General features: G+C 60.4%; 1 protein-coding gene across 3 annotated transcripts in view; it reads left to right on the forward strand.

Moving 5' to 3' along the window:
* LOC101015545 (exonuclease mut-7 homolog) overlaps positions 1 to 9,939 on the forward strand; it is a 57,471-nt gene extending 47,532 nt beyond the window's left edge. For 2 of the 3 annotated variants that reach the window (XM_031654724.1, XM_031654725.1), the window contains 4 exons: positions 2,509 to 2,682; positions 3,034 to 3,201; positions 8,082 to 8,135; positions 9,449 to 9,939. In XM_031654724.1, the coding sequence (XP_031510584.1) occupies positions 2,509 to 2,682; positions 3,034 to 3,201; positions 8,082 to 8,135; positions 9,449 to 9,592 (540 nt within the window). In that variant the 3' untranslated portion in view covers positions 9,593 to 9,939. The remainder of the gene's footprint in view (positions 1 to 2,508; positions 2,683 to 3,033; positions 3,202 to 8,081; positions 8,136 to 9,448) is intronic. The other variant, XM_031654726.1, reaches the window with a different exon arrangement.
* The last annotated feature ends 750 nt before the right edge of the window (positions 9,940 to 10,689 follow it).

The following is a 10,689-nucleotide window of genomic DNA, read 5'->3' on the forward strand; positions in this document are numbered from 1 at the left end:
TCACGAGAGCTAGAACTTACTAGGGCTAGAACTCGCTAGAGCTAGAACTCACTAGGGCTGGAACTCATTAGAGCTAGAACTCACTAGGGTTAGAACTCACTAGAGTTAGAACTCACTAGAGCTAGAACTCACTAGGGCTAGAACTCACTAGGGTTAGAACTCACTAGAGCTAGAACTCACTAGAGCTAGAACTCACAAAAGCTAGAACTTACTAGGGCTAGAACTCCTGAGGGCCAGAACTCGCTAGAGCTAACACTCACTAGAGCTACAACTCGCTAGAGCTAGAACTCTCTAGGGCTAGAACTCACTAGAGTTAGAATTCACTAGGGCTAGAACTTACTAAGGATAGAACTCACTAAGACTGGACCTCAATAGAGTTAGAACTCACTAGGACTAGAGCTCAATAGAGTTAGAACTCACTATGGCTAGAACTCACTAGAGCTAGAACTCACTAGAGCTAGAACTCACTAGAGCTGGAACTCACTAGAGTTGGAACTCGCTAGGGCTAGAACTCACTGGGGTTAGAACTCACTTGAGCTAGAACTCACTAAGGTTAGAACTCACTAGAGCTAGAACTCACTAGGACTAGAGCTCAATAGAGTTAGAACTCACTAGGACTAGAGCTCAATAGAGTTAGAACTCATTAGGGCTAGAACTCACTAGAGCTGGAACTCACTAGAGTTAGAACTCACTTGAGCTAGAACTCAAGAAAGCTAGCACTTACTAGGGCTAGAACTCCTGAGGGCTAGAACTCACTAGAGCTAGAACTTGCTAGAGCTAGAACTCACTAGAGCTAGAACTCGCTAGAGCTAGAACTCACTAGAGCTAGGACTCACTAGAGCTAGAACTTGCTGGAGCTAGAACTCACTAGGGCTAGGACTCACTAGAGCTAGAACTTGCTAGAGCTAGGACTCACTAGAGTTGGAACTCACTAGGGCTATAACTCACTAGGGTTAGAACTCACTTGAGCTAGAACTCACTAAGGTTAGAACTCACTAGAGCTAGAACTTACTAGAGCTAGACTCACTAGAGTTAGAGCTCACTAAGGCTAGAACTCAGTAGGGCTGGAACTTACTAGAGTTGGAACTCACTAGAGCTGGACCTCACGTGAGCTAGAACTCACTAGAACTAGAACTCACTAGGGTTAGAACTCACTAGGGCTAGAACTCACTAGAGCTAGAACTCACTAGGGTTAGAACTCACTAGGGCTGGAACTCACTAGAGCTAGAACTCACTCGGGCTAAAACTAAGTTCCTGGATCACCTTCAAGTTCCAGATGCATGAGACGCTCAGGCTTTGTTTCAGGGTGACTTTCCGTTTCTTCCCAGAGTCCAGAGGGACAGACAAGCTGCCTTTCACCCTCTCTGGCCACTTTCCCCGAGGGGCATCCTTTGGAGGGTCTCGACTTTCCAGCCTTTCCTCCTGCCCCTGTGGGTGTCACACCCTCCTGGACTGTGCTGAGGTCTCCTCACGCACTCACCTGCGTGTGTCCGCGGCTGTTCCCAGGTGTTTGTGGGGAGAGCTGTCAGGTGCTGGGAGCCGAAGTGTGCCTTTCGTTTCAGTAAGCTTGCCAAATCTCCAGAGCACGGTGCTTTCAGAGCTGCGTGGCAGCCTCAGGGTGTTGCTCCTGGAGCCCCGTGGAGAGCACACCGTCCACATCACAGGGGCGAGAACAGCACGGCCCATGCTTTTGGCTTGCAGCCTCCCTGGGCCTCTGGGGGCACATCCCGTGGCTGGTGCCAGCAGCTGGGAACTCGCCCTCTTGCCCACCTGCGTGGCCATGGGCTTCAGGGTAGGGTGTCGGCTGCTGTGCTCTGTCCCGAGTGCTGAGCTGTGAACCTGTCCACCCCTTTAGCTCTTAGGATTCCACCTGCGGAATGACCTGCAAGCATTCATTGTGGTTTGCAGCAAATAGCTGAATGGCTTGCGGGCATCCACAGAGGATGGCGCCGCCGAGGCTGCCTGCAGCAGCAAGGGCCGACTTGCTTTAGAATATTCCGGAAGCCAGAGACCAAAACAGACACTTTGCTTTTCTTTGTCCACCTCTTACCCGTTTCCCAAATCTCCTGCGGGTCAGGGATAGAAAAGTACCTAAAAGGCATTTTTCATTTTGGGCTTTGGTTCTTGCCTTTCAGTTTCTTTCGCCTGCTGAGGGCAGGTCAGGCCCATGTCCCGAGAGCGCCACAGGTGAAGTGACTTGTGAACCTGTGGCTCAGGCTGCGGTTGCCTCCCAGGCCAGCGGCCCTCTGTCTGCCTGGAGAACAGGCCCTCTGTCTTTATGGGATAATTAGTGCAGACAATGGCCACCGCCCCTGGGGGCCTGGGGTGCAGCGGACCAGAACGGAATCTCCTCAGCGGCATGAAAAGTCAGGGAGGCGGATGGTGGCTGAATGGCCACAGTTACCTTCTGAATGGATTAGATTTTGCAAACCTCTCTGCGGTGGGGAGGCCTTGCCAGGAGACTCTGAGTGCAAGACAAAGTGACAGTGTGGTTTTGTGTCTCCACAGCTCCAGGAGGAAGCCTGGCGGGGGTTTGCTGCCCTGGACGACCCCCTGGCGGGGCTTCTGGACATGCTGGAGAGCTGCCGGGGCCGGCGGGGAGAGGGCCCCTCCCTGGAGGCCTGGATCTCCCGCCAGCTGCAGTGCTGGCTACAGGCACAGCCATGCCCGAGCCCTGCCCAGGTGAGCCTGTGGGCTCTGTGACAGTCACCTCCCTTCCTGTCCCTGCCCCTCAGCACAGTGGACCTGGCACCCACCTGCCCAGGCCTCTGCAGCCTGCTGAGCAAGCTGGGGAAGGGCAGGGGGATGCTGGGAGCTGTGGCCAAGACCCAGCCCGTGGCTTCATCCTCAGCCCCATGACAGCCATGTGCTGAGACCAGCCTCGCCCCTCCCATGCCCCAGCCCTGCAGGCCACCTGATGCCCTCATGGCCACAGTGGCAGGCACTGCCTCCTAAGCCCAGCCTGCTCCAGTCGGCCCCACGGCCCAGCCACTGGGTGCTACGTCCGGTAAGGCTGGGTCTCTGCCCTTCCAGCACAGCCTGAGGCTGAAGCAGCTGCAGGCCCGAGCGATCCGAGTCCTCACTGAGAGCCCCCCCAGTCTTGTGGCACCGCTGACCAGCATCTTCCAGCTGCAGGATGCAGACAGGAGCTGCCTGCTGGTGCACGTCCACCGCCTCCACCAGGAGGGCAGGTTCAGAGAAGTGAGTGGACCACATGGGCGGGTCCACAGGGAAAGGGCTTATCAGGCAGCGGGGCAAGGACATGCCTGGCTCAGGGCCGCCTCTGTGTGGGGACTGTTTGGGGCTTCTTTTCTACATGGGGGTATCCAGGACCCGGCCGTGGGCAGCCATCAGCTGTACGTGGGGTGCCGGGTCCCAGGAGCCCTCAGGCTGCCTGAGCCAACAGACACGTCAGGGCACAGCCTGGTCCCAGGCCTGGGTCTCCCCCTGCCAACCCTGTGTCTCCCGGTACCCATCGGGCCCTCACACTCACAGGGTCCTAGGTGGGCCTGGGCCTGAGCTTTGGTCGAGCCACACCCCACCATGCCTGTTAGCCTCCGTCCTTCCGGAACCTTCACAGGATCACCCGGGAGGCTGCCCTTTGTGGGTGAGTTTGCCTCCTGGGCACTGGGGGCTGACTGAGTCCCCAGCACGGCAGTGAGCGCCCTGGAAGGAAATGCTCCTGGGAGGGGCTGAGCAGAGGGGCTGTGGGAGCAGCTGGTGCTGGCCCCGCCGCCCACAGCACCCCCAGAGTGGTGCCCACTCACAGGCCCAGTGTGGGCAGTGCCGGCACCTGGGACACAGGACGAGGTTCAGGGCCAGGGCACCAGTCGCGCCTTGGCACGGTCACCCAGGTGCGAAGTACGTCCGGTCAGTATCCAACCCCTCATTGGCTGCTGGCGGGAGAGGTGGCTTCGGTCCCTTGCTGTCCGGGACCAGGTCTTAAGCAGTGTCGCAGAAGCGTGGGGTTGGCAGCTAAAGATGTCTGGATAAGAACTGGTGGAGCTTTTGGAATCATGGTGGTTTGCTGAGTCTCCTTTGTGAACAAGGCTGACTTTTAAGCCCAGAAGGTTCCAAGAGGAAGACCAGGTACTAGCATCGCAGCCCCGTCGTCCTGAGTCTGGCCAAGCTGTGCCTTGGGTTTGTGTGGAGCAGTAGGGAGCGGCGGGGCCTGCAGTGGGTAGGGAGGCGGCCGTCTTGCGTGGGGTGGCTCTGAGCTGTTCCCGCAGGTGCAGGGGTGCCCCCATGACTTCTCGGTGCCCTGAGATTGCAGATCCCAGTGCAGATTCCAGGGTGCAGCAAGAGGTGCAGCAAAGAAGCCCAGGGGTGTCCTGCCAGGGGATGTCCTGCTTGGGGGTGCCTGACCTGGGGGTGCTCGGCTCAGGGTGCACTGATCGTGTATGAGGAGGCCGGCACTCGGGGGCATTGGTCCGCCCCCCACCCCGTCAGGGTCCCCTTACTTCAGGGCGGAGCATGATGGGCACCACCCCGCTGCCTGCCCACACGGGACCCTGCTGCTGAGGCTGTCCCGCTGGCCCCCCGGATTCCTCCTCAGCACGACCCCTCACTGCGAGCAGGTGCATCGGAACCTGGGCGCGGGCACTGGGGGTTGCCCTGGCCGGGCCCTCACAGGACTGTGCCCTGCGTCGGCCATGCGAGCCCCACCCCCAGCACTGTCGCCTGCCACCCCCGGGCCGTCGTCTCGCGGCGGGTGCATGGCGCTGAGAAGCCACGATGGTCGGGCACGGGACAATGCAGGATGGAGGGTCCCGCTCATGTGGCTGAATGGCGGCCGTGCCTGCGGAGAGTGCAGGGAGGCAGAAGGCAGGCTAGTGTTTCGGGCCGTCTTCTGTTACAGAGCCTTTCAAAGACTGTCTGGGGCCGGCTGAATGCGCCTCCCTCGCACTCCGAAGCAGGAATCCCCACACAAAGGGGGTCTTGTCCCGCACAGGCCCCTTCTGCGAAGAAAGCCATTGTCCCCGAGCGGGGCCGCCCGGCAGGCAATGCATGCTCCACTGCTCACCGCCGCGCCCGGCCGAAAGGGGCCGCATTCAGGCCTGTCCGCTCGGATTAGCCGGGACTCACGACTCAATGTGCTGCGATATTTCATGTCGAGGGCAGCGGCTGGCCTGGGCGGGATGAATGCCTGCTTTTGTCCGCTGAGTTATTTTATTTACATTTTTTAAACAGCTTATCAAGGTAAAAAGATAGCTTTGCTTTAAAAAAAAAAAAAAGGCCCTCTTGGCTCCAGGCCCATGCAGAGGTGGGAGGCAGGGCTGTCGCTGAGGTCCTCGGCCTTCTAGCCTGGGCACCTGCCCAGCCTTCCTGCCCCTCAGAGTGGGGGGCCCAGGGGAGCCGGGGAATGCCCTTCCCGATGGTTGGCACCACAACCCCTCCGGATTTTCTCTCTCTTTTTTTTTTTTTCCCCCTGAAAGCAGCAGCTCCTGGGCCTGCCTAGAGGTTTCTGCAGCCCCACCCCGACCCGGCCAGCTGGACAGCCTCATCTCTGTCTTCCTGGTGGATGCCTCCCATCCTCTGGCAGCAGAGGTCGGGGAGATCTGCCTGGTGCAGAGGGGCCCAGTTTGCCCCATCTGTCCTCGTGACCCAGCCCCGGGCTCGTTCCTCCCATGGGGTCCAGGACTCTTCACCTTCTGCTGTCTGCTCCCTGGGCCTGCCTCTGGGGCCAGGTGACCTTTTTGTGGCTGCTGAGTTTCCCAAGTGGCCAGGCGTGGACAGTGGGCAGCTGTACGCCATCCTCTCAGGGAAGTGCAGACAGAAATGACCAGACACTGATTCTGAGCCAGGCACCACCGCAATGAAGGAGCCGTGCAGGGCCCCCGAAGCCTGAGACGGGGGTCCGGCCGACCAGGGAGCTTCCTGGAAGGGGTGGGTCTGCTGCTTGCCACCCCCCAGCCCTCCACCCCTGTCACCAAGGCTGCCCATGAGGAAGCCTGGGCTCTGCCCTTTCCAGGGTGGAGCTGAGGGAGCTCCATCCTTGTCCTGTCCCCTGAGCTGCCAGGTCACAGAGCCTCCACCAGGCTCCAGGTACAAAATACGGACACAGAGGCTGGGGGCCCCAGGACCCCTGCATGGCCAGAAAGCCCACCTGGCCTCAAGAGGCCCCGGGTGCCCAGAGAGCTCCTGCGGGCCTAGAAAGAAAGGTCCGGACACCTGTTAACCCTGGGCTCTGAATGGCTGTGGAGAAGAGAAGGGCTGAGCTGGGCACCTTGAACCCCCTCTGATGGGGTTGCAGTGTGCAGGACAGGGAGGCAGAAGCCGCCCAGCTGGGGAACACAGCCCGCACCCAGCCCCGCCCAGGCTCCTCCCCAAGCCTGAGGCCTCCTTCTTGGGCTCAGAGGGGTTCCTGGATGGGCGGGGCCCGCCGAGGGCTGGGACCTGGAGCCTGAAGTCTGTCCTCAGAAGTCTGTCCTCAGAGGGAGGCCGGGGGCAGCAGCGGTGAGGAGAGGCCCTGGCCACCTGCCCCTTGCTGTGCCCCCAGCCTCCCTGGTCCCAGTGTCACCTGCTGAGGGCCTGGTCCCAAGGACGTGACGGGCACAGTCCCATCCTCCACCCCGCTGCACCTGACAATGCCCACATGGGGCAGGAGGAGCAGAGCGAGGGTGGGCTGTGACCACCCTGTGGTTCTGAACGCGGTGAAGGTCCAGGCCTGCACTCCTGCCTTCCGGAGCTCTGGCAGCTTCTCAGGGGGTCCCTAGTCCAGAAGGGGTCAGAGCCCTTGTGTGAAGCTGTGGGTGTCACTGCTGGGGTGGTCCCCATGTGGTGGCCCCTGCGCCCATGCACGCGGTCCTAAGCCTACCTCCCAGGCCCTGCGCCCCTCCCCAAGTGGTGGCCCAGTGCCCCTCTCCAGCCCTGCGCTCCTTCCCACGGCCCTGAGGCCCTTCCCCTTGGCCCTGAGACCCCGCCCCGGGCCCCGCGCTCCTCCCCACAGCCCTGAGACCCCGCCCCGGCCCTGCTCCCTTCCCCACGACTCCGAGACCCCCACGCCCCGGGCCTTGCGCCCCTCCCCACAGCCCTGAGACCCCTTCCCCGGGCCCTGCGCCCCTCCCCACACGGCTCTTAGACTCCCCTGCACCCAGCCCCGGACCCTGCACCCCTTCCCACGGGCCTGAGACTTCCTCCCCGGGCCAGGCGCCCCACCCCACAGCCCTGAGGCCCCGCCCCGGCCCTTCGACCCTCCCCACGGCCCTTCGACCCCCCGCGCCGGGCCCTGCGCCCTGCGGGCCTGGTGGAGGCCTAGTCTCTTGGACCCTGGCCAGACAGTGGAGGCGCCGGGTCAGCGCTGCGCAGGGAAAGGCCCCCGGCCTTGCGCCCCCACCCTGTGCACCGGGGCTGGAAGCCGGGCTCGAGGCTTTCCCAGGCCGCTATTTTGGTCCTTTCTCTGGGCTGCGTGGGGGCAGGGCGCCGATGCTCCGCGGGCTGCTCTCGTGGGTCATTTTTGCTGGTTATGGGAGCGCGGCTTATGGAAATTATTAATAGCAGCTCAGGCCCGCGGTACGTGCAGGCGGTCAGGGCCCGGCCGTGCCCCGATGGCAGCCGTGTGGCCTTGGGGCGCTCGCGGGGTGCCCGTCTCCCGCCTCGTAGGAAGGGCTAGGAACCCCCAGGCCTCAGGGTGCGCTGAGGCTGGGAGTCCTCGGTCTTGGCCCCTCCACTGCAGGCACCATTGTGTTCTGGGCCCCGCAGATGGGTCATGTGGAAGGTCACGGCTTTCCCTTGCCCTGACCCCACCTCCTATCCTTCCTCCAGCTCATCAGCAATTCCTGAGCAAGGCCCTGGGACCCAGGCTGTGTGGCCAGCACCCCCATGAGTCCCTGCTGCCCCATCCAGGCCAAACCCAGGCCTCCCACCTGTCCCAGCCCATGCAAGGCCTGGCTCACCACAGGGGGCTTGTCTGCCAGGCCCGGCCCATCAGCCTGAGGGCCACGTGGCTGGACACGGGAAGGCCCTGCACTCCGCCCTCAGTGACCAGGCTCCGGTGCAAAAGGGTGGTAGCCCCCCCAACCCGTGGTGCTGCCTGGCCCCCTCCCAGGCCCTGAGTAATCTGCTGCCTTTGTGTTTGCCAGGCAGTCATGCTGGGCACGACGTTGAAGCTGCAGCCAGAACTTGATGTTGAAAAGGTGAACGTCTTTCTCATGTAAATTGTTTGGGTTCAAACTTGGATAATGCCCAGGTCTCTAGAAACAGTGTTTGGTGGAGGTGGGGAGTCCACCAAGCCACAGGGGGGAGAGCAGGGCCATCGGGGACCGGGGAGGGCCTCAAGAGCCCCCTAAACCGCCATCCTCCTCGCGGGCTGACCTCAAATCAGACGTAGCCGCACATACAGGCACCCTGTGTCCAGCTGTGCCCCAAAGCCCTGAGTGTGCACCCTGCAGCAGCTGGGGCCACCCCTTCCCTGGAATGGGTACCAGGTGCCTCAAGGACACACAGCCCATGTGCTTCTGGGACCCTCTTCTGCTGCACATCTCCATTGCGCAGTGGCTGGGGGAGGCAGTCACCTAACTGAATTTCTGGACAGATGACACAGTCCTCGAACCCACAGTGTCTTCAGGGATGGCAGATCCAAGCTTCTACACTGGGAATCTGTCTCTGTCACAGGGACGCAGGTGGAACCTGCTGGTTAAGCAGGGGCGGGGCGGGGGAGGGGGGTGAGCACCACTCGGGCAGAGCCAGGTGGGGACAGGATGCATACCGGTCTCCCTAAAGACGGGGGGGCGGGGGGGGGGGTCTACACCAAGGCTTTCGGGGCTATGTTCTGGGCGATGGGTGCAGACTCTAGGTCTGCAAGAGCTGGGGCCAGAGAGGACTCTTGGGGCTTCGGATTCTGCCTGAGGACTGTGCCCCAAGGCACTGGCGGGCAGGTGGGCCCCATGCGGTCGGCGCCAGGCAGCCTCACCTGTGGGGCAGAGGCGGTGGGGGAAGGGAGGTGAGGAGCCTTCCTTGAGGGGCTTTGTCTGAGAGAACTGGTTCTTGCTGAGGGAATGGCTGGTGTGCCCCAAGGCCCAGCGCCACAGCCAGGGACTCCCTCAGGGCCTCCTGAAGGCACCGACAGTGTGTGGGTCTTGCAGTCCTCGGGAGGCAGTGCTGGTATCCTGTGCCATGAGGAGCATTTCCGGGCTGCCAGGGCTACTGCCGGTGGTTTGTCTCCGTCCTGCCTCGTCACATTTGGTGACAAATGAGCTTCCCCAGGGCGCCCCTTGCCTCTTAGGGCCTCCAGGCCTTCACCATGGAGATGGGGATGGCCACAGAGCCCACCAGGAGCCTGGAGTGGGTGTGTGTGAGCGCCAGTTCAGGCTGGGCGAGCACTGCTGGCCCTGGACGGCCTCTGGGGCCCTTTCGTTCTGATACTTTGGCCGCTCTCTCTGGGTTGGAGGTGAGTCAGGTTTTGGCTGAGGTGGTGGAGGCTGTGGCCTGACCGTGTGTCCCCCTGCAGATGAGCGTCCCACTGCTCCTCCAGGACAAGGTGGCCCTCGTGGAGCGCTACGTGGCTGGCTTCCCGGACCTCCAGAGGAGGCTGCTGGCCCTCATGGATTCCTGGTGCCAGCCCGGCTTTGACATCAAGGACGTTGCCAGGTGAGTCCTGCGGGGCACTGGCAGCTGGCACCAGATGGCATCCTGGGAGCCCTGGTTAGGGAAGGGAGTATGAGGGGGCAGCAGGCATGTGGGATGTGAGCTCTCCCCAGGAGGTTCTGGTGTTTGGGTCACAGCTAGCATGTGACTGCAGCCGGAGCAGCTGCCTCTGGAGAGGAGAGGCTGGGGCTGGCAGCAGCACAGCCCTCTTCTCCCAAGTGAAAAGAGTTAACTGCTCTTAGAAGAAGAAAAATAATTCTCCACAGTGGCTCTTCTTATACAGACACGGCCACCATACTGCTTATTTGTTCATTCATTCCTTTGTTCTTTCATCTAATAAAGTTTTTGGAAGCACTTGGTGTGTGACATCTGTCAGCAATTACAGAGAAAAGGCAGCACCTGACAAGGAGCCCATATGGTGCCTGTATGGATTCAGGGAAACCGTGTGCCTGTGTGTGCATGTGTGTGTGTGCACATGTGCATGTGTGTGTGTGCATGTGTGTGTCTCCGTGTGCACATGTGATATGTGTGTTTGCACATGTTTATGTATGCCTGCAGGTGTGCATGTGTGTGCATGTGTGTACGTGTGTGTGTGCCTGCAGGTGTGCATGTGTGTGCGCATGCATATCTGTGTGCATTGTGTTCATATTTGTGCAGGTGTGTATGCACGCATATGATGTGTACGTGTGTGTGCCTGCAGGTGTATATGTGTGTGTCTCTGTGTGTGCATGGTGGTGTGTGCGTGTGTGCACATGTATGTGTGCCTGCAGTTGTGCGTGTGTGTGTCTGTGCATGTGTGTACATGTGTGTATGTGCATGTGTATGTACCTGCAGGTGTGCATGTGTATGCATGTGTGTGCATGCGTATCTGTGCATGCATTGTGTTCATGTTTGTGCAGGTCTGTATGTATGCATGTGTGTGCATGTCTGTACATGCATGTGTGTATGTACGTGTGTGTGCCTGCAGGTCTGTACATGCATGTGTGTGTGTACATGTGTGTGCCTGCAGGTCTGTACATGCATGATGTGTGTATGTACGTGTGTGTGCCTGCAGGTGTGCATGTGCATGTCTATGCATGTGTGCATGTGCACGCACGTGTGTGT

The sequence above is a fragment of the Papio anubis genome, chromosome 13 (assembly GCF_008728515.1).
Source record: "Papio anubis isolate 15944 chromosome 13, Panubis1.0, whole genome shotgun sequence".
Classification (NCBI taxonomy): Eukaryota; Metazoa; Chordata; class Mammalia; order Primates; family Cercopithecidae; genus Papio; species Papio anubis.